Source organism: Eriocheir sinensis, chromosome 8 (genome assembly GCF_024679095.1).
Source record: "Eriocheir sinensis breed Jianghai 21 chromosome 8, ASM2467909v1, whole genome shotgun sequence".
NCBI classification, from domain to species: Eukaryota; Metazoa; Arthropoda; class Malacostraca; order Decapoda; family Varunidae; genus Eriocheir; species Eriocheir sinensis.
Genome location: NC_066516.1, coordinates 21,011,213 through 21,034,826, shown reverse-complemented (window position 1 = coordinate 21,034,826; position 23,614 = coordinate 21,011,213). Strand labels below are relative to the sequence as shown.

The 23,614-nt window shown below is 48.7% G+C and overlaps 1 protein-coding gene across 4 annotated transcripts in view; it reads right to left on the bottom strand.

Annotated features, from left to right (window-relative positions):
* LOC126995669 (cell surface glycoprotein 1-like) overlaps positions 1-23,614 on the bottom strand; it is a 157,624-nt gene that overhangs the window by 42,800 nt on the left and 91,210 nt on the right. The window contains exon 1 of one of the 4 annotated variants that reach the window (XM_050855445.1): positions 3,461-3,626. The exons of the other annotated variants lie outside the window; for them this stretch is intronic. Within the exon in view, the coding sequence (XP_050711402.1) occupies positions 3,461-3,484 (24 nt within the window). The 5' untranslated portion in view covers positions 3,485-3,626. Of the gene's footprint in view, positions 1-3,460; positions 3,627-23,614 lie in introns of those variants that run through there. 4 annotated transcript variants of the gene reach the window in all.

Genomic DNA, 23,614 nt, shown 5'->3' with positions numbered 1-23,614 from the left:
TAAGAGTGCGTGTGTGTTAAGTGGGGGAAGAAAAAGTTGCCCCCAGTTCCCTTTTATCTGAGTCTTCCATGTAAACGTTTCATTTTCTGCGTCTGTCATTCTCGGAAGCAAGGAAGAGGTGATGATGGACTGTGATGCTGGGGATGAGAGAGAGAGAGAGAGAGAGAGAGAGAGAGAGAGAGAGAGAGAGAGAGAGAGAGAGAGAGAGAGAGAGAGAGAGAGAGAGAGAGAGAGAGAGAGAGAGAGAGAGAGAGAGAGAGAGAGAGAGAGAGATAATATCTGGTGGCAGGAAGTCGTAGGAGGAAGGTTGTTTAGTGTTTCGACGTCTTAGCGGAACAAGAATAGAGTGGAGGGGTGAAGGAAGCGGTGTGTGTGTGTGTGTGTGTGTGTGTGTGTGTGTGTGTGTGTGTGTGTGTGTGTGTGTGTGTGTGTGTGTGGTGCAGTGGTGGTGTGGCTGTAAGGGTCAGGTGTGGCCAGGTGTAGGTTAGGTCAGGTGTCGTGGCTACACCGCAGGGGATCTCCTTACCTCCAAGACTCTCTCTCTCTCTCTCTCTCTCTCTCTCTCTCTCTCTCTCTCTCTCTCTCTCTCTCTCTTTGTTAAATTATTTCTGCTTATTGAGAGAGAGAGAGAGAGAGAGAGAGAGAGAGAGAGAGAGAGAGAGAGAGAGAGAGAGAGAGAGAGAGAGAGAATCAGACGAGTTAACTTCAGAGAACGCCTAAATTTACGCTTCCCGGTAGGCTAAACACACACACACACACACACACACACACACACTCCACCCGTGTCATAAACCAATATAAATCTACACTAACTGAAACCTCACTACAATAAAAAATCACTGAAATACAGCCAAGAACAGACATACACAAAAACAGGAACACCCATACAGCGACAACCATAACCAAGACTCAACCAGACAAACAGGACCCAGGAGGAGGAAAGTGGGAAGGGGAGGCGGTGTTGGGGGGGGGAGCCTAAATCACATCCCCCTTCCCCCACCCCCCCGCCTGGCGCCAGACTTGGATAACAGAAAGCAGTTTAGGTCTCGCCAGCCACCCGTTCTCGTCCCTGTCCGCCTCCATGACCCGCCCTGACTGGTCTTTCTGGTCTTGTTAACAGGCGGGTGGCGCGACCCATTAGTCACTTTAGTGGAGGGAAGGCGAGGTGGGGAGACAAAGCTACCCGACGCGGAAGAAAAGTGGAGTCGACGGCGATAAAGGGCGGTGAACGTGGTAAGGGTCTATTACACTGGGCAAATTTTCCGTGGATCTTCAGTCAAACCACGATTTCCGCTGGCGTGGTTCTCATATTTCCGTGGTTTTCTGGCGCGTCCACGATCTTTCAAAGCAACGATAGATTTTCGCGAAGGACGACGGTATTACTCACCATCATCATCATCAGCAATAACAAGAAACAAATGAGAACCACGCCAGCGGAAATCGTGGTTTGACTGAAGATCCACGGAAAATTTGCCCAGCGTAATAGCCCCTTTATTTATGTCCTGCTTTTGGTTTGGGGTTCGTGGCGACATGGCTGGGCCGGTGGGAGACTATACCTGTTAAGACTACTTCAGTGAGGGTTGATGGAGGTGGAGGAAACCGAGGAGCAACACTCACTGGGCATCTGGACACTCTCTCCTCCCGAAATTGACCCCTCTTTCGGCCACCTCTTTGGATTCTTTTTAGGAGCAGCGAGTAGCGGTTTATTATTATTATTATTATTATTGTTTCCTTTTTTGTGTGTGCCCTTGAGCTGTCTCCTTTGTTGCAAAAAAAAAAAAAAAAAACAAAAAAAAAAAGGAAGGAATTTAGGCCCATAATCTTAAAACACTTCGGGGCTTGCACACCACCTTTAGGCTTTCTCTGAGGTTGTGTGGGTATTTCCAAGGGTTATTTGAATAGCCTAGTGATAGTTTGACAAGGCTTCTGCACCATGAACGGGAAAAAAAACTCACGAGAACCCGACTAATCTCCTTTGTGGATTTTGGAAATATTTGTCTAGCAGATTATTATTTTATTTTATTTTATTTTACAAGGGCACAAAAAAGGAAACAGAAATAGCAAAAAAAGCCCGCTACTCGCTGCTCCTACAAAGAAACCAAAGAGGTGGCCGAAAGAAAGCGTGATAAGAGTGAGGATGGGAGGAGAATTAAGAGGCTAGGGAGTTAACAAATGGGTAGATGGATGAGAAGAGGTTGAAGGAGATGTAGATGCAGTTAGCGTCTATGTGCGTGTCTAGGAACTGTATATCCACGTTGTCTTTTTAGCCGTGTGTATCTGGCATCAATGCTCATCTTACCCTCCCAACAATTTAACCCCATGACTCAGGCCTAAGGTTTACTAGCAGGGATAATAGGTTTGACGAATATAAAGTATACCAATAGCCTTCTTGAAATCACTGCCCATCCCCTCTTCCTCTAAATCTTCATAACTACCAGCACGCCTGCACTTCATTTCACCTCTACCGGGTCTCCTTCCCTCTCTTCCCAATCACTCCTCCCCATATCATTAAGTTTTAAGTATACCAATAGCCTTCTTGAAATCACTGCCCATTCCCTCTTCCTCTAAATCTTCATAACTACCAGCACGCCTGCACTTCTTTTCACCTCTACCGGGTCTCCTGCTCTCTCTTCCCAACCACTCCTCCCCATATCATTAAGTTTTAAGTATACCAATAGCCTTCTTGAAATCACTCCCCATCCCCTCTTCCTCTTAAACATTCAACTACGTGCACAACTTCACTTTTTTCACCTCTACCGGGTCTCCTCTCTTCCCAACCTCTCCCTTCCTCCCTCCGCATTCTCTATACCTCCCTCATTTTTCTTCCTATACAGGGGGACGTGTGGTAAGATGTGCTGGAGGGAGGAAGGGAGAGGTGGAAGTGGAGAGGGGGTGCAAGTGGGGGGGGCGGAGTTTCCCCTTCCTCACCACCTCCACTCATTTCGTATCTCCCCTCTTCGTCAATTCTCATAACTACCTGTGCATCCTCACTTCTTCTAACTGTACCGGGTCTCCTCACTCTTACTCACCACTCCCTCACGACACAGTACAGGGAGTCACTCAGCTACATGACGTTACAAAGTACAAGCCCAGCATTTCGCAGCATCATATAATAGAGCAGTGGGCGACAATTCAGGAGCTAACGAGTCTGAGAGGGCCACCTGCCGCCCGGGGTGCATTGTGGGTCAGCGGATCATGCGGGCGAGCTAATGAGAAGCGTCACTCAGAATAATGGTTTGCTTCGGCGGGCACTTGGTTGTTTGTGGGTCACCTGTTCGTGTGTGTGTGTGTGTGTGTGTGTGTGTGTGTGTGTGTGTGTGTGTGTGAAAGGGGGGATTTGGAAGGAAGGAAAAAGGGATAGAGATAAACAAAAACAAATACATCAAACTTTTGTCCGATAAATTATGCGGTCACTCACTCTCACACACACTCACACACACACACACACACACACACACACCTGCTCATCGACGGTGTTACTCATGGTGGTGACGAAGGGGGAGGCGGCGGCGGCGAGGGCGGCGGGGAAAGCAGCAAGAGAGAGGAGGAGGAGTCCCTGGAGCGAAGGATCGGAGGACGCGCGCTTACTGACTCCTGCGGCACACTACGACCTCACTCCCGCCTGCCCTCCACCTCGACGCCTGCCCCTCTACCCCTCAGCCCCCCCATTGCACCCCCTCTCTACTTCCACCCCTCCCTTCCTCCCTCCAGCACATCTTACCACACGGCCCCCTAGCCTAACCTCACCTCCTCCCCTTCCTTACTCCCATCACCGCTACTCCCCACAGAAGAACAACGTGAGGCTTCAAAATTGGGTGTTAGCAGGAAGGATGGATGGAGTAATGAGGGGTGGAGGAGAGGGCGTGAGGAAGGAAGAAGATGGAGGAAAGATGGGAGACTGGGAGGAAAAGCGGAATGTAAAGGAAAGGAAAGGAAGGGAGGGGAAGAAAGGAAAGGAAGGGAAAGGAGAGGAAGGGAAAGGAAGGGAAAAGAAAGGAGAGGAAAGGAAAGGAAGGGAAAGGAGAGGAAAGGAAAGGAAAGGAGAGGAGAGGAAGGGAAGGGAAGGGAGAGGAAAGAGAGAGGAAAGGAAAGGAGAGGAAGGGAAGGGAAGGGAAGGGGAGAGGAAAGGGAGAGGAAAGGAAGGGAAAGGAAAGGAGAGGAAAGGAAAGGAAGGGAAACGAAAAGAAAGGAGAGGAAAGGAAAGGAAAGGAAAGGATAAAAGGGCAGTAAGGATTCAGAAAGCTAAGAGAATGTGATGGACGGATGGATGACTGCAAAGGCAAAGACTGGGAGCTACATCTTAGGACGAAAAAAAGAGAGATGGGAAGAGTCAGAAGATGCCGACGATACCAAACGAGAGGGAAGACTGGTAATATGAAGGAAAGGAAGGTAGAGAATAAGAAAGATTAGGAGGGGGACTGACTGACTCAAATAAGGAAGCATACAGTGATGGGAGGAAAGTAAGAGGATGATGGGATGAATGAATGAAGAAGGGGGAAGCATATGAAGGGCAAGACGATGGGAGTACAGGATGGAAGAAGAAGAGGGGATGGAAGGTGAGACGAAAGAGAGGAAGAAGGAACAATAAAAAAGGAGGAAAATAGGACGAAGAGAAGGGGGAGGAAGAGAGAGGTGGGCCAATGCATGTGTTGAAGGTTTGTGGGAGGAGACGGGAAATAGGGTTTTATTGCTTGTGTGGCTGCCTTCACCCCCCCCCCCCCCACACACACACACCTCTTACCCCCAACCCCCCTCCTCTTTTCCCTCTCCCTCGCCCTCTCCCTCAACCAGGCGTGTCCGGTGGCGAGGCGAGGCGAGGCTGGGCAAAACAACAAGAGGGCAACACCAACACAGCAGCTGCAAGGACAACACACGCACGCACACACACGCCAAAAAAAAAGTAAATAAAAAATAAATAAAGGATACCAACACAAACGACAGCAAATACTCAACTAATAATGGGTCACAAAATATTACCTTCGGAATATATATATAAAAAAAAACGTTGGTCCTGTGAAAGCGGAAACCAAAATAAGGACCAACAGAGATAATAAATGATAGGTCGATATTATTAGACACTTTCGCTTCTCACATCAGCTATTTCTAAAGGTCAAAGAGGGGGTCAGTCGGGTTCGCATAAGTGTTTCTTCAGGTTCATGGTACAGAAGAAGGGTCAAACTACCACCAGGGTCATAAAACTACTACTACTGGAAATGCCCACAACTCCTACGAAAGCCTTGTCAAATATGTGTTCTTGGGCGACGAATTCTTATAATACGACCCCAGGAGAGCTACAAACTGAACGAGCAAAAGAAAAATATAAAATCAAGCTAAATCAAATCAAAACTCGGATAAACCTCGAACATAAAGGTGTCAATGTTTCTAAATATGGTCCCGGGATGAACAACAACTTTCTGGTAACGCAAATCGGGCAGAGACAAAACCGGTCCGATAGCAAATGAGGTCTTGAGATGGGGTGAATCAGAGGCGAGTGTGGGATGAATGAATGAATCAGATGATAAGTGTGGGATGAACACTGGATGAGCGGCATATACAGGTCGTGTGGGTGAGTGACTGGCTCGCTGACTCATGGAACAGTTACGTGAATATCTAAGAGGAGAAAGTGGATTGAGTAAAAAAAAAAAAGTTGGGTAGGTGCATGAGCGATTACGTGTTGACAAGAGTAAGAGTAATTGAAGGAAGGAAGGAAGAGGAGAAGTTAAGAAGTGAGTTAAGAAGGAAGAAGAGGAGTTAAGAAGAGAAAAATGAAGTTAAGAAGAGAAAAAGGAAATTAAGAAGAAAGAAGTAAGAAGTAAGTTAGGAAGGAAGAAGAAGAAGAGAAGACGTTAAGATGAGAAAAAGGAAGTTAAGAAGAGAAAAAGGAAGTTAAGAAGAAAGAAGTTAAGAAGTTAGGAAGGAAGAGAAGAAGGAAGTTAAGAAGGAAGAAGAGAAGTTAAGAAGAAGGAATAAGAGAAGTTAAGAAGGAAGAAGAAGAGAAGAAGTTACGAAGAGAAGAAGGGAGCAGTTAAGAAGAGAAACATGGAAACATGGAAATGCACGCAACAGAAAGCCTCGAATCAGGCAAGTTGGGTAGGTGAGCGAATACTTGTTGAAAAGATTAATCGAAGGAAGAAAGGAAGAAAGGAAAAAAGGTAAAGGCAAAGTTGAGGGCATACACTACAGCTGCGCGTGGCCGTGGTGCACATCTCCGTCACACTGACCCTTGAGTAATGAAGAAAGGAGGCGAGGAAGTGCATAAGGATAATCTACATAAACGGTGAGTTCGTGTGAATGGGAGTCTAATAATGAAACGCGGAGGACAAAGTTGCGGAGAGGGGAGTGAATACGGGCACTACCAAGGACGTTAGGGGGTGAGTGATGAAATGAGAGAGATTTACATAGAGAGAGAGAAAATCAGACCACAGAGAGAGATGGTCCAGACTTGGTGGTCTGTCCTTAAACCTAAGTGATTTACATTAATCAGAAGAAACGTTGCATTTCTAGATAGAGAGTTGAAGGAAGTGAGAGCTTATTTTGAGAGATCGTGTTACACTGGACCACTGATGATGAGAGCTTATTCCATTCTCGCACTACAACGTTGGTGAAGAAAATAGTAAGCAGAGAGAGAGAGAGAGAGAGAGAGAGAGAGAGAGAGAGAGAGAGAGAGAGAGAGAGAGAGAGAGAGAGAGAGAGAGAGAGAGAGAGAGAGAGAGAGAGAGAGAGAGAGAGAGAGAGAGAAGATGATGACGATGATGATGATGATGATGATGATAAGGATATGCAGGACACGTGACCCCGGACTGTCCTCATATGTCACCGCACAAGCTTCAGTCTCGCCCTGCAAAGCCACATTACACTCCAGTCCATCCCACCACACGCACGCACACGCACACACACGAGATGGAGGATAAGTGGGAAAGATGTCTTCGTGACTCAGATAACATAAGAAAATAACATAATGAGTCTGTAACAACCCAGCAGACCTCTTATAAGCCTCCTCCTATAAAGTATAAACCTCCATACACCTAACCCCACAACTTCACTATCCATAAATTTATCTAACCCTTTTTTTTTAATGTATCTATCGTGTTGGCAGGTGGTGTGTGGAGGGAAAGAGGAAAAAATGAGGGATGGCAGATGGGAGGCTGACGGTGGCGGCGACTGAGGAGGAGGAGGAGGAGGAGGATGAGGAGGGTCTTCTTGTACCGGAGGATTCAGGTGGCGAAGGAACCTGACCCGGGACACCACAACCTCTTCCCCCCTTCTAACCCCCCCCCCCCTCTTACTAAGTTATCCTTCTCATTCCTTCTGTCCCTCCCTCCGTCCACTGCCCTTCCCCCCCGACACCCCACTCCCCTCCTCCCCCATCCCACGATCGTCTATATTCCTTTCCAGTCCTCTCCTGTCCTGCCCTGCCCTCTCCTGTTTATCTTATTCTGCCCTGCCCTGCCCTGCCCTGCCCTGCCCTGCCCTCTGCTTTCCTTTTCTCTCCTCTCCTCTCCTTTTCTCTCCTCTCCTGCCCTTTCCTGCCCTCTCCTCTCCTTTCCCCAACCTCACAAACACTGCTTACTATTTCCTCCCCCCACACCCCACACCCCCCAAAAAAACACCACCTCCACAACTTTTAACTCCTTCCTCATCCTCATCCCTTTAACCTTCCTCACACTCGTCTCCCGCCGTCAGCAGCCTACACATCCTGTTTTTCTCCTACAAGCAGGCATATAATTATTTCCCTGTAGACGCACGCCACAGTCAAGGCCACAGAAGTTCACCCTGTGTTTGGTATGCACGTGAGACAGACAGCCTTCCCTCCCTCCTAGTCTGGCCTTGTCCCACCCTCCATCCCCCTCGCACACACACACACACACACACACACACACACACACACACACACACACCTCCGAACGACCCCAGTCTCCACACCCTTTTTTTTTCTTCTCTCTCACCACTACAAGCACCTCAACATGTATCTCTTCCTTGTCTCAGTGTCCTATCCCTCCTAATCCCTATCTCACCTCTCTCCCTCTTTCGTTATCTCGTCTCATCCTTCCTCCCCCATTCCTTATCATTGGCTCCCTCATTCTTCCCTTTAGTGCGCCAATGTCTACCCTCCCTCATCGTTTTGCCTCCTCACTTCTCCCTAAAGCGAATGTCTCCCCTTCCATCACCGTTTCTCCCTTCCTCCTTCATTCCCCATTTCATATTTCCCTTTCCTAATTCCTTCGGCTCCCTTCTTCTTCTACTTCTTCTTTTGACCTGTAACGCTTTATATCGCTTCTCAGGTCCTCCTCCTCTCGTCCCTCCCTTCTTCTTATTCACACACCTTCCTCTTCAGTGTTAAGTAATTTTCTAAACTGAAATAAAGTCACTTATCTTCACTTATTCACTTATTCTGACATTTGTGCCCATGTCTTCCCTCCCTTACCACCTTTCCCTCCTCCCTGTCCCACCAACACCCTCCTCATCTCCCTCCCCCACATTGTCCCCTCCAGAGCCAAGCTTGTTTTCCTCATGTGACTCGCCGGGACAAATCTGACTGATTGTGACCCACCTTCCCACTTTCACTCCTCCCACGGGCGGCCCTGCGGAAGGTGGGCTGAGAGGTCCCGCGGCAAGTTTCATCACCGGCAAATTTCTCTTAAAAGTTAATGAGTGAGACCGGGAGTAAAGACGAAGGGAGACTGAAATGGGGAGGAATAGGAGGGATGAAGGACGCTGGTAATGAGGGTTGGCAGGGGCGCTTTCCTACCTGTGCAGCGCGAAAGTAAAGACGGTGGGAGGCAGAAATGGGGAGGAATAGGAGGAACGAAGGACGCTGTTTGAGATTTGCCAGGGGCGCTTTCCTAACCTGTGCAGCGCGAAAGTAAAGACGGAGACAGAAATGGAGAGACATGAGAACGAAGGACGCTGTTAAGGTGTTAGCAGAGACGCTTTCCTATACCTGCACTTTTCCCTGACCTTAATGACTGTGAAAAGGTCGAGCGTGGCGTGACAGAGGGAAGGATTGCGTCGTTGTAATACGTTCCCAAGGGTTATACTGACTACTTTTTTTCTTTTTTTTTTACAGCAGAAGAGTCAGTTCAAGGGCATAAAAAAACGGTAACAAATGTAAAAATAAAAAAAAAAGCCCGCTACTCATTTGTGAACCGGTGTGTGTGTGTGTGTGTGTGTGTGTGTGTGTGTGTGTGTGTGTGTGTGTGTATGTGGTTAAAGCCCCCAGCCCAAATACGTACATACCAACAAGGCCTAAGGATTCGCAAGTGAAGGAGTAAACATCCACCATCAGTCCCTTCAGGTGGAGTCAACAATCTCACCACCACAATCTCATCGTATTATCTCTTCCTTGTCTCTATCAGCGTCCCATCCCTCCTAATCCCTATCTCATCCCTCTCCCTAAGGCGCCCATGTCTATCTCGCCCCTCTTTCGTCTTATCATCTTTGCCCTTTCTCCCCTGTTCACTATCTTATATTTCCCTGACTCCTCTGTCCCTAAGACGATAACCCACTGAAAACACGATCACGCGGAGGCTCACAGAAGATAAAAGGGGAATAGGCCGAGTATGCGGACATGATACAAGGGGAATAGGCCGAGTATGCGGACATGATACAAGGGGAATAGGCCGAGTATACGCACTACAACTTTTCCTGAAGGTGGAGTCAACAGTTCCACTTAAGGCCACGACCTACTCACTCCTTCCCTGCCGCGGACGCTCGCTGGAGGAATGTCCGGCGTGGAGGAGGAGCCATGTGGAGCCTTGCACTAAATTTGTCACCAGCTGTGGGCGACGCGGGGGCGGCGCTAAGGGCAGACGAAGGGCGGCGGCGGTAAGTTCGGAAGGACAGGAGGAGGAGGAGGAGGAGGAGGAGGAGGGGTGAGGCATTTCCTAGCAGGGCAGGAGGCGTCGGGGGAGGCGCCGGCATCCATGGCATTCTGAGAAGAAGGTCCCCGTCGCCCCCATGACCATACCTGTCTGACTCTCTCTCTCTCTCTCTCTCTCTCTCTCTCTCTCTCTCTCTCTCTCTCTCCTTTCCCTATCCTCCATTATTTTCTCTCTCCTTTTCCCCATCCCCATTATATTAACATACTCCCCCTTCTACACCCCGCCCCCACTACACCTTCCCGCACCCTACCACACTAGTACCCTCCCCACACCCTGGCGCCGGTACACCTGGGTTCACCTGCGCTGACAGGCATCCTAACCGGTAGTCAAGGACGTTGGTGTAAGAGCAGCCGGGCATCCTCCATATCCCTCCTTCCTTCCCTCTGGCCCTCCCCCGATCCTACCTATCATCTTCCAGTCCCTCTCTTCCTCCCTCGTGCCTTCTATCTACCTACCTCTTACCTCCCTCCTCTTCTTGTCTTCCTCCTTTCTACTTATCTATTTTTTTTTCGCCCTCAAGCCACACGTCGGTCTCCGCAACGGCCTTGTGCTTGTGTGTGTGTGTGTGTGTGTGTGTGTGTGTGTGTGTGTGTGTGTGTTACAGGAAGATACAGAGAAACCAAGAGGTGCGGAGATAATAGTAGGTAAGGGTAAGGAGGCAGACAAGGAGGAGGAAAAAAGGGGGGAGGGGGCGAGACTAGCGTATCGAGGGTGACTCAAGGGAAACACAAGATGGGTGAGAGGGCGAGGGAAAGAAAAAAAAATAGCTCTCCTGCTGCCTCTCATCTTCCCTTCATCCTTTCCTCTCCCTCCTTTGCAACCTTACTTCCTCCTCCTTCCTTCCCCACCCCTACCTCCTCCTCCTCCTCCTCCTCCTGACGAAGCCCTCAAAGCAAAATCATTAATATTTTATCAAGAGGAAAGTTCTGCGGCATCAAACAGGAGGAAAGTCTCTCTCTCTCTCTCTCTCTCTCTCTCTCTCTCTCTCTCTCTCTCTCTCTCTCTCTCTCTCTCTCTCTCTCTCCCCTCACCCACCCACCCACATGAGTCACGACCGGAGGAAGAAAACGGGATGTCTTGTACAAATGAGAGGGTTCCAGCGCCATGCAACACTTCAACACTTCGCAATACTTCAAGACCCTTCAACACAACTACTGGCAACGATGAATAGGTAATCCAAGCTTTGTATTCTTCATTTTTTTTCTTTCAACAGACCTAAAAAAAAATCCTATATCAAGAAGTGTATAATCGCTTAACATCCTTCACATTGAGCTACTAACAAGTTCTACATCTTTCTAATTTGGCTGCGAACATATGTATTTTTCTCCTAGCGTGTTGAACTGCTTTCTTAACAAGTTACTAACAATGCGAGCCTCCTACTAATTCATATACAGACGTCTCTAATTACCTCCTCCATCAAATTACAATGTTCTCAAAATCATTACTCTCTATCTCTTTGTACATTACCAGTCACACGATGTCCACCACCGTCTGTTCTGCTTTCTTACCTGTAAAAGAAAAGATCAGTTAGTAACATCAATCACCTTCGTATTAATTTATGTACAGGGTAGAGCACATGGAGGTAGGAGATAGGTGGTAGGTGGTAAAGTATAAAGGCTTGAAATCATTTGAGTATCCCGTGTTAGGAAGGAAGAGAGAATGTACACCGCCGCCAGAACATCCGTTTTCTGCAAGACACTCCAAGGCAGGCTGAGGTAAAACGAGGAGGGGGAGGGGGGGGTGTAGAGAGAGAGAGAGAGAGAGAGAGAGAGAGAGAGAGAGAGAGAGAGAGAGAGAGAGAGAGCAACCGATATCAAATAAAAAAATAATAAACAATTAGGATAAGATGGCAGACTGAAGTAAAACGACAATATCAGTATCAAATAAAAGGAACAATAGTAAATAACAATAAGGATAAGATCAAGAGATAAAGAAGAAAAAGAAAAAAAAAAGAAGAAAAAAAAGAAGAAAAAGAAGAAGAAGAAGAAGATTTAAGACCCATTTCACGTAAACATCCACCCCACTAAACATTCCTTCCTTTTCTTTCCCTTCCACCCTTTCTCAGAATCCTACGTCTCTTACCTCCCTCCCTATCTCCCTTGCGTCCACCCCTCACCCTTCCCTCCCTATCTCCCTTGCGTCCACCCCTCACCCCTCCCTATCTCCCTTGCGTCCACCCCTCACCCTTCCCTCCCTATCTCCCTTGCGTCCACCCCTCACCCTTCCCTCCCTATCTCCTTTCCTTCCACCCCTCTCCCTTTCCTCCCTGACTCCCTTGCTTCCACCCCTATCCCTTCTCTTCCCTTGCTTCCACCCCTCTCCCTTTCCTCCCTGACTCCCTTGCTTCCACCCCAATCCCTTCTCTTCTCTTCCTCCCTCCCCTCTTCCATCCTTCTTCCCCTTTTATCTCCCCTCTACCAGCCGTCCTTCCTTCCCATCTTTCCTCCCCTCTACCACCCTTTCTTCTCCTCCTCGGTCCCCTCTACCACCCGTTCTTCCCCTTTTGGTCCCTTCTTCCACCCTTCCTTCTCTTTCCTCCCCTCTTCCACCCTTCCTTCCCCTCCTCGGTCCCCTCTCCCACCCTCCCTTCCCCTCCCTTCACACTCGTTTATAACACGCCCTTCAGATATCGCTTTCGTTGATCACAAAAAGAAGAAAAAATACACACGAAGGCGAGGCGAGAGGTCACATCTTATCGGACTCAGGCATCTTCACATCTTCATCCCACGCCCGCTTGCTCCGCCCCACCCCATCCCTTTCCTCCACCCGCCCATACACCCACACCCATCCAAGCCAGACACCCTTTCACACCTACTCCTCCTCCTACTCCTGTTTCATAATATCGACTGCTACCATTACAATCACTACTGCTGTTACTCTCCGCCTCACAGTTGTTCTTCCCCTAACACATTCGCCAACGCCTCTTCCTTTTCTTCCTCCTCCTCCTGATATTGAGTTCTTTTGAAGTTCGTATACATGAAAAATCGGTCCTTCGGGTCACCAACAGCAGTGGCCTCAAACACGAAGTCATATCCGGCATTACAACAAACTTCCTGTAGAAATTGTGCGACACCAACGACATCACCTCATTTTAAACACCGCATCAACCGTTACCTCGTCGCGAAAGGAGGGAGTTGAACGTTTCCGTGGGGACATGCTGCAAATGCTTTAATTAATCTCTTCTGCAGGTTTCGGAAGGCCCTGACGAGTGCACTAGTGTAGGCAGTCTCGACAACAACAGACCCGTTTCCTGTTGCCTGCTCTTCCATATCTGCATGGTTTTCCTCCTCCTCCTCCTCTTCCTCCTCCATCTACGGCCCTCCACTTCACAGTTGTTCCTCCCTTCACCCACCCACCCATCGCCCCTCCTCCTCCTCCTCCTCCTCCTCCCTCGGGCACCATCTGTAAACTCATCCTCGTGTTTACAAATGCGAGTGATGGAGTTGAGGGGGGTGGGGGTGGAGAGAGAGAGAGAGAGAGAGAGAGAGAGAGAGAGAGAGAGAGAGAGAGAGAGAGAGAGAGAGAGAGAATGTTTAAGTCCTCTTGTTACTGATGTTAGTAAAAGGAGGAGGAGGAGGAGGCACTGAAGAATATTACTGGCATTGCTTGAGGTTCGTTGTTTTAGTAATGTTTCTCCTTTAAAATGTTGGAACCACCACCACCACCACAACAACAACACGACACTACCACACCACCACCACCACAGCATCAACAACAACACGCCACCACCACACCAAAACGCCACTTCATTCGCATCCCCCACCACAACCACCAACACTGAGCAGCGACAAGCGGGGGGTGAGAAGGAAACATTACAACTTCAAGCATAAAATTAATAATCATCTTGTACAATTCGAGTTGCCTTAATTAGCTTCCTCTTAATTAATATAATGATAACCTTACCCAACTGTATATATAACTATTCCTCCTCGAACTACTACTACTACTACTACTACTACTACTACTGCTGCTGCTGCTATTACTACTGCTCTTCTCTCCTCTCCCTTGTTTTAGCGTTCTATCAATAATTACTCGTCTTCTTCTTCTTCTTCTTCTTCTTCCTCCTCCATTACACTCAAAGAAAACGGGACTTTAAATAGACTTGACACTGCATCTAAAACAAAGGAAGCTCCCTGCCGACCCCTCTCACCCCCCCCCCCTTCCCTTTCCTTCCCTCCCTCTCCCTCTTCCTCTCTTTCCCTCTCTTCCTCCCCTATTCTCCGGGCGGGTGTTTCTCTCTCTCTTCCTCCCTCCCACCCTCAATGTGAGCCTCAGGGGGAGGAAAGAAGAGGGAGGGAGGGTAGACGAAGGGAAAGAGGAAGAGGGAGGGAGGGAGGGAAAGAGGAAGAGGGAGGGAAAGAGGAAGAGGGAGGGAGGCGCCGCAAGCACATCTGGAGTTTGAACGCCGCCATGTTGGAAGTTACGAAACAAAAGATCATATTCCCTTCCCTGATCAGTAGTAGTAGTAGTAGTAGTAGTAGTAGATCCAGTTAGTTTTTATTGGTCATAGTCTAAAAAATAGCAGCAGATTTTGTTAGAGGTTTTAAAGGTTGTTGTAGTAGTAGTAATAATAGTAGTAGTAATAGTAGTAGTAATAGTAGTAGTAGTAGTAGTAGTAGTAGTAGTAGTAACAAGTCTTATGCTATTGTAGCGATAAAAGCAGCAAAAACAGTTATGGCAGCATCCGTCTCATCAGAAACAGCCGAATAAGCACATCTTACGTAAGCACACACACACACACACACACACACACACACACACACACACACACACACACAAACGTCATCCTCCCTCCTTCAACTCGGAAGACGACAAAATACAGAATGAAATAAAAAAACACAAGATGGAACCCAATAATTAACCGCTTCCTGTCAAGTTGTAATTACTTTTCCTTCCTCTCCGTTATGGCTTCGGCGCCGCGTAGTTACCGGGGAGGACAACGACGACAATGATGATAACGACGACAAGGAAGAACAGCGCAACACACAATACGACAAAACGACTCCTCCTCCTCCTCCTCCTCCTCCTCTTCACGTATCGGCCCCACCCTCTCATTCTTCTTCCCCCATCCATCTTTCCTCAATTTCTCTCATTACGAAGAGTCATAGCTGATGTCCCCACCCTCCCCCTCCCTTCTCCCCTTAACCCACCTACTTCTCAAACCCCCTAAACACCCAAAGTTTCCCTTCCCTTAAACACACAAGGTAACGGTAGGTAATGGGGGAGAAGGATATGCGAAGGGTGAAAGGCAGGGATGGGTTGAGAGGGGGAGGGAGGGGTGAAGGATAGGGAGGGGATGAGAAGGAAAAGGAGGGGATGAGAAGGAAAAGGAGGGGATGAGAAGGGTAGGGAAGGGGTTAAGAGGGGTGACGGTTAGGGAGGTGAGGGGGATCTGGTTAGTGGTGAGAGGGAGCATATTTACTTAGATCCCAAGATAGGTCACGCCCTTAACACTCTTCCCCTTACCCTTCTGCCCTTAATCCCCCTGCTGTGTAACCCTCCCCCCTTCCTCCCTTACCTCCTGCTGACACCCCCACCCCCACCCCCCACCAATTCATAATCCTCCCTCCTCCTCCTCCTCCTCCCTCATTCACACCTCCACCGCAAGCATGACACGGGGAGAGGAGAGTGGGGAGGATGGTAATGGGGTGTGAAGAGGGAAGGGGAGGAGGATAAATGGTATGAGAATGGGAGCAGAACGGGAAGAAAGACAAGAGAGAGAGAGAGAGAGAGAGAGAGAGAGAGAGAGAGAGAGAGAGAGAGAGAGAGAGAATGGTAGTGGTGGTGGTTGTAGAAGAGGACGAAGCAAGGGCAGTGATATACCATGAAAGCAAGGGAAGAAGAAGAAGAAGAAGAAGAAGAAGAAGAAGAAGAAGAAGAAGAAGAAACAGGATGGCTCGGTAGACTGTGGTGGAGGGAAGTGAAGGAGGAGTGACCTTGGAGAACTGAAGGAAGAAGAGTAATGGAGAGGAGGGACGGGAGCCATGGGGCGGACGAAGAAGGGTGATAAAAAAAAAAAGATAAAGAAAAGAATAGTAAGAAGGGCTGGGCGAAGCAAGAGGAAGGAAAGATGAAAGGAAAGGAGGGACTACAGGACTACATGGGAGGAAGAAGATGGAGGAAGGGAGGGAAGCAGTGCATAGGAGGAGCAAGAACACAGAAGAGAATGAGAACAGTGACAGTGGAAGACGAAGGAGGAGGAAGTGGTTAGGAAAGGAGATGACTGTAAAGGAGGAGGAAGGGAAAGTGGAAAGAGAAGAAAAGGAGTAGATGGGGAGTAGATGGGGATGTAGAAACAGGAGAAAGCAGATAGGGGAAGAAGGTAGCGAGTGGATGAGGAGAGGAAAATGAGCAATATGTAGAAATTAGATGGGGGAAGAGGAGGAAGGGAAAGGATGAGGAGAGGAAAATGAGCAATATGTAGAAATTAGATCAGGGAAGAGGAGGAAGGGAAAGTGGAAAGAGAAGAAAAGGAGTAGATGGAGAGTAGATGGGGGAGTTGATACGGGGAGCAAGTAGATTGTGGAAGACGATAGCGAGTAGATGAGGAGAGGAAAATGAGCAATATGTAGAAATTAGATGGGGGAAGAGGAGGAAGGGAAAGTGGAAAGAGGGGAAAAGGCGTAGATGGGGATGTAGATACGGGGAGCAAGTAGACAGAGGAAGAAGATAGCGAGTAGATGAGGAGAGGAAAATGAGCAATATGTAGAAATTAGATGGGGGAAGAGGAGGAAGGGGCCAAGTAAATAGGGGAAGAAGATAGGGAGTAAATGGGGAAAAGTTGGGGAGGTAGTTTGGGAAGTAGGAAGATGAGGAAGGGAGGATGATTGCTGGTAAGGGAGGAATACAGAGATGAAGAAGGGTTGACATTGTAGTGATAGTGATGATAATGGTGATGGGGTAGAAGAGAGGGAGGAGGAAGGAAGAGGGTGATGAAGAGAGCGTCCTCCATCCCTAAGCCCCCCCCATCCCCCTCCTCTATCCCATCCCCTCCCCCCCCCCTCTACCCCCTCAACACCCAACCATCACCAATACAGATCATTTAACACACGCTGCCGCCGCCTCTGCCGCCGCTGCAATCACCACCACCACCACCACCTATCCCATTACCTCCACTACCACCACCATCTCCTCCTCCTCCTCCTCCTCCTCCACCATCACATATCCACCTCCCCCATCACCTCCTCCTCCTACTCTTCCACCACCTCGTCTTCCTTGTCTCGCCTGTATGACCTTGAGACTAACGACTCGAGGCGGCTAAGACGAGGAGGAAACATGGAAACATGGACTAGCAGGCAGCAGAAAGCCTGTTGGCTCATTACTAGGCTGCCTGCGTTCAGTGATTCAATTAATCCGTTTGCCATAAGAGTGGCTTGCAGGGAAGGATTAAAGCACTTGTGTATCTACTCTTGGGAACGTTCAGTTCACTCCCGATGCAGCAAAGTGGCGATCAATGCGTTTCTTGAAGGAGTTGATGGTCTCTGCGCTAACCACTTCTGCAGGAAGGCTGTTCCAGTGGCGAACAACTCTATTCGAGAAATAACTCCTGCCGATGTCGGTATTGCATCGCTTTGCTTGAATTGTTTTTCCGTTGTTTTTTGTTCTCAGGTTGGTTTGTAGCGTGAAGAGTTTGGAGTGATCAACGTTGCTGAGCTTGCTCAGGTACTTAAAGACTTGTATCATGTCTCCCCGCAGTCGTCTCTTTTCTTCGTCCTCAGTGATGGTATCATCTTCGTGGCGCGGCGCTGTACTCTCTCAAGTAATTCAATGTCTTTCCTGTAATTAGGAGACCAGAATTGCACGGCGTATTCCAGGTGGGGCCTTACCAGCGAATTGTACAAGGATAACATAACTCCCGGCGTCTTGTATTCGAAGTTCCTCGATATGAACCCAAGCATTGTATTGGCTTTCTTACAGGCGGACTTGCAGTGTTTTATTTGTTTCAAGTCACTGCTGATGGAGGAGGAAGAGGAGGAGGAGGAGGAGATGAACAGGTCAACACATATAAAGGAAAGTAACACAACAAACTGCTCCATTAAGCTGACTAACTTGGCACCAATGACCGGAGGAAAAAAGAAAAAAAAAAGTGTGTGTGTGTGTGTGTGTGGGGGGGGTGCTAAGGAGTGACGAGGCGGGGGTGAAGAAAAAACGAAGAAATAGAAGAAAAAAAAATACAAGAGGCGCGAGTTGCCCATCAATAACCTTCACGCCACGTCCATTCCGAGGAGGAGGAGGAGGAGGAAGCCGGCAGACCCCACCACAACCACAACCCCCAAAACGCCTCCAACACCACCACCACCACCTTCATCACCATCACCACCCTCCCAACCCCACAAAGATGAACGACCTCAACGACTGCCCGCCACCGCCACCACGACCATCACCACCCTCTTCTTCTTCACCCCTCCTAAGACCCATGTCAATCTTCCTTCCCCTTGGCGGTACCGAAAAGACGACCCAGGAGGAGGAGGAGGAGGAGGAGGCATGTTGTTATGATTTACTAGGATGGTCTGAATTAGCACCCAAGGACTTATTACCAGAGCCTCCATATGTGTGTGTGTGTGTGTGTGTGTGTGTGTGTGTGTGTGTGTGTGTGTGTGTGTGTGTGAAGAGGTTATCAGACGCAGATTGTATGTGGAATATGATGGTTACTGCAATATCGAGGCTTAATAAGAAACGGCTGTGTGTGTGTGTGTGTGTGTGTGTGTGTGTGTGTGTGTGTGTGTGTGTGTGTGTGTGTGTGTGTGTGTGTGTGTGTGTAACCAAGAGGGTGCTGATGTGGAGGAGTAAGTAATGGGTGGGTGGGTGAACATGTGGAGAGATTTGGGGTGGATGAGACAATTAGCCAAAGAAGTGAGAAAATGAGTGGGAAAATGAGTGAGGATGAGTGTGCGTGTGAGTGAATGTGTGTGTGTGTGTGTGTGTGTGTGTGTGTGTGTGTGTGTGTGTGTGTGTGAGTGGATGAGTAAGAGAGAAAACTGGTGCGTGTAAATAGATAAAAAAGCTATAAAAAAAAAGAAAAAAAAAAGACCTGACAATTACAGTAGCGGACGATGACAATAAAAACACGAACATGAACCGGCCAGACAGTAAATTAATAAGCAGTGGGACATACATACATACATACATACATACATACATACACGAGGCAAGGGAGGAAGGGGTGACAGAACGTCGGCACACACACACACACACACACACACACACACACACACACACACACACACACACACACACACACACACACACACTTTAAGCAAACAAACTCTGCCTCCCTCAACCAACCAACCACGTCCACCACCACCTCCTCCTCCTCCTCCTCCTCCTTCTTCACCCACCCGAGCCCCCTAGCACAACAAGCCTCACTGTATCCCAAGCCCGAGTCCCAGCCACAAGCTCTTCACCATCACCACCATCACCATCAAAATCATCACCATCTATCACCATCTTCATAATCGAAGTCACTATCACGCTCCATTTCACCATCGCCGTCGACAGTCAAGAACAATATCGTCTCTCTCTCTCTCTCTCTCTCTCTCTCTCTTCTGCCGTTACGACCACAATTGCTACCTGGAAAATACTAACCAACCAACCCAACATGCTCCCCCCCCCTCCACCCTCCCACCTCCTCCACCCCCTCCACACACCATCACCACCAACCGTCATCATCTGCGGTTACACGAAAGAGCAAAGTCCCACAGAGTCGCAGTTTCCTCCTCCTCCTCCTCTCTATGCAATATCACACAATCATTACTGCCATCGTATGCAATATCACTAAGCCGCCGCCGCTGCCGCCTCTCCTCTTCCTCTTCTTCTTCTTCTTCCTCCTCCTCCTCCTCACTCACTACTACGAGTTTCACAGGAAGGAGGACGGAGAGGAGGAAGGAAAAAAGGAAGAAAAGGAAGGAGGAAGGAAAAAAGGAAGAAAAGGAAGGAAAAAAGGAAGGAGGAAGGAAAAAAGGAAGAAAAGGAAGGAGGAAGGAAAAAAGGAAGAAAAGGAAGGAGGAAGGAAAAAGGAAGAAAAGGAAGGAGGAAGGAAAAAAGGAAGAAGGAAGGAAAAAAGGAAGAAAAGGAAGGAGGAAGGAAAAAGTTTTGCCCAACACTCCATCTGGTGAGGGGTGAAAAAAAGTGACGAGGAAGGAGTTTGGCGAAAGGGAGCCAGAGAATACGAAATAAAACACACACACACACACACACACACACACACACACACACACACACACACACACACACACACACGCACCTCCCCCCTTCCCTAGAGCGCCGCGCCGAGCTATGCCGAGCCGAGTTGAATAGATTTGCAGTAAAAGAATTAGAGAGAAAAGATTATATTTGCATCCTAATCGTGAGAGATGCATGGGACTGTTTGCTCCATCCCCCCCCCCCTCCTCTCCTCTCCTCCTCCTTCTGATGAAATGGAGAGAATAGGAAATCAAAGTATAGCCGATGGAGGTAGAAGAGGAAGAGAAAATGAATAGGCAGAGGAATGGAAAATGGATAGGCAGGAGAGGAATGGAAAATGGATAAGTAGAAAAGGAATAGAAAATGGATAGACAATAAAAGTAAAATATGAAGACCTAACATTGACAAACACTTAGGGAAAAAAAAACGAAAAAAAAACACGCAATAAGTAAACAGAAATCTAACAAACACATCTCTATATAGCTCCCCTAACAAACACACAAACAAACAATAGGAGACAATATAAGTACACAAACAAACAAACATCCAATTCCCACACACAAACAAATAAACAATACAAAAGGGAGGAAGGAAGGAAGATTACTGTTGGTGTTTGTTTCTTCTTTAACTTATTCAAAGGGAGCAAGTTTTAATTATTGTTCTTTCATTTTTTTTTTTGTTTACTCTCGCTCGGTGTGGGGGAAGGGAGAGGGGAGGAAGAGGGAAGGTTATGTGTGGGGGGAGGAAGAGGGGAGGTTATGTGTGGGGGGAGGAAGAGGGGCGGTTATGTGTGGGGGGAGGAAGAGGGGAGGTTATGTGTGGGGGGAGGAAGAGGGGCGGTTATGTGTGGGGAGGTAAGAGGGGAGGCTGTGTGTGGTAGTGTGGGGGAAGTGGGGCGCTATACGTGTGTGGGGTAGAGGGGAGGGGGGCTGTGTGAATATGTGTGTGTGTGTGTGTGTGTGTGTGTGTGTGTGTGTGTGTGTGTGAAGGGGGGGGAAGGGCTGGAAAAGTCTGCCCCACTCTCAATTCTTGATTTCATTCTGCGCGCCTCTCAAAGTGGAAAATTCGGGCCAACTCAAGCGAGCCGGATAAGATTCAGGCTCGTCCCTTTTTTTTCTTTTTTTTTTTTTGCTTTACCCCAGTGGAGGAGGAAGCATTCTCTCTCTCTCTCTCTCTCTCTCTCTCTCTCTCTCTCTCTCTCTCTCTCTCTCTCATAGCTATTAGTGAGGGGCCATGTTCCTCCGAAAAAAAAACTATCAAACAATTATGGAAATCCTCATCTTCACATAGCGGAGGGGGGGGAGGAGGAGGAGGAGGAGGAGGAGGAGGAGGAAAGAGAAGGGAAGGGATGAGATGAGAGGGTTTTCCACTGACTGTTTCGTTTTCTTTCCTTCCTTCTTTTTTTCATTCCTTCTTTCTCCCTCTAACCGTGTATCACCCTTCGCCCTTACCTCCCTCCCTCCCCTCCCCCCTCCCCGCCCATTAGTTAAGTGCGAGGGGAAGAAGAATATCCACTCGGGGGGCATAAGATAGAACAAACAACGATAAATTAGACAAACAAGCAAAGTTTCCGTAGCGTTTGACAGACAGAGATGGACGCGACCACTAACACAACCTTCCCCTCCATCCACCCCTCTCCCCTCATCATCTCCCCCACCTCTCCCCTTCTCTATAACACCTTTTCTTGAGTCTTCTCCCTTTTCTCTGTAACCCTCCCTGGCAGCCTCCACGAAAAGAGCCAAGGGGAGGGGAGAAGGGAGGGAAGGAAAGAAGGGGGATGGAGGGGGTGAGGGGAGACTAAAGAATTAAGAGGAAAGGAGTGAAAGGAGAAGTGCAAAAGTTGGGAGAGGAAACGAAATGAAAGCCAAGTGAGAGAGGGTGAGAGGGTGAGAGGGAGGAAGAGAGGGAGAGAGGAAAGGTGAGAGTTATGAAGGTGTTAAAGTACCAAAAAGTGAGAAGTGAGCGAGAGAGGGAGAAGGAGGAGGAGGAGGAGGAGGAGGAGGGGAGAGGAGGAAGGAAGAAGTAAAGAAGCGCCAGCAGCAACAGTAAGTCTTAGGAGGAGGAGGAGGAGGAGGAGGAAGGCGAGGAGGGAGAGAGGAAAAAATTGAGGAAATACTGATGGAGGGAAGGGGAAAGAGGAAAGTTTGAGTGTGCATGAAGTCCTCCTCCTCCTCCTCCTCCTCCTCCTCCAATTGCTACGCCTTCCCTTGGTCCTTTTCCTCCTTCGCCCATACCCTTCTTCTTCTTCTTCTTCCTCCTCCTCCTTCGACGCCTCCAGCCTTCCATCACCCCCAACCCCCCCCCCCTCCCCTACCCCCCCACCTCCCTCCCACCACTTTCAACCATTGCATTAGGCCATTCCCACACGCTCACAAAAGCACCCACCTCACAAGCACCCGATTCCCCCCCCCCCCCTTTAGACGTCCCCCCGCCCCTCCTCTGAATAAAACTGGTTAAGCTTCTGCTCCTACTACCCCCCCTACCCCCCCTGCCCCCCCCCCTCCCTCACTCTGCTTCCCGCATCATGAGAGGAATACACTATCGCCTGAACGCCTTTCCCCTCTTTGCAGTTTCCCTTCCTTCCCCTCCCTTCCTCCCTGCTTCCCTCCCTTCCTTCTTTCTTCTTTCCCCCTCCCGCGCTCTTCCTTTCCACTCTCGTTCTTTTCCCCTCTCTTTCTTACTTTTATTTTCCTTTCTTCCTTCCCTTCTTCCTCTCTCCTCCTCTTCCTATTTTCTTTCGTCCCTCCTTCCCTCTCTTCCTCCCTCATTTTCTTCTTCGCATTCTTAATCTTTTTTTTTCCCTCCCTCCTCTCACTCTTTTGTTGTCCCTTTCCTCCATTCTCTCTCACACATATTCTCTCTCCCTCTCACTCACCCTCTTCATTTCCTCCTTTTTTCATGGCATTCCTTCCTTTCTCTCTCCTTCCCTCCAGTAGCCCTCCTCTCCTCTCCTCATTTTTCTCCTAAACTTTTCTTCCCTCCTTCCTTCCTTCATAGACCTTCCTTGCCGTCTACACCCCTTCCCTTCCCTGCCCTTCCCTCCCTTCCCCTTCCTTTCCTTCCGCTACTTTCCTTCAAACTTAACCAGCCTCGTTCCAGCCATGTCTTCATCGCCCCTTCCTTCCCCTTCCTTCCTTCATAGACCTTCCTTGCTCTCTACATCCCATCCCTTGCCTCCCCTTCCCTTCCTTCCTTCCCCTCCCCTTCCTTTCCTTCCGCTCCTTTCCCTCAGCCTCGTTCAGCCATGTCTCAACACCCATTCCCTCCCCTTCTTTCTCTCACTCACTCTTATCCACCACCCTCGTTCCCTCCACCCTTTTCCTTCCTTCCGCAACTCACCAGCACCCTTATCTCCCCTCCCCTCCCCCTCCCTCCCCTTCCCTTTCCGTTCCCTTCAATTCACATCAATTCCAACCCTTCCTCACGGGGATTCCCAAAAACTCTGATAATTAAGGATAAGGACAGAGGGGAGACAGACGAGGGGAAAAGAGAGAGAGAGAGAGAGAGAGAGAGAGAGAGAGAGAGAGAGAGAGAGAGAGAGAGAGAGAGAG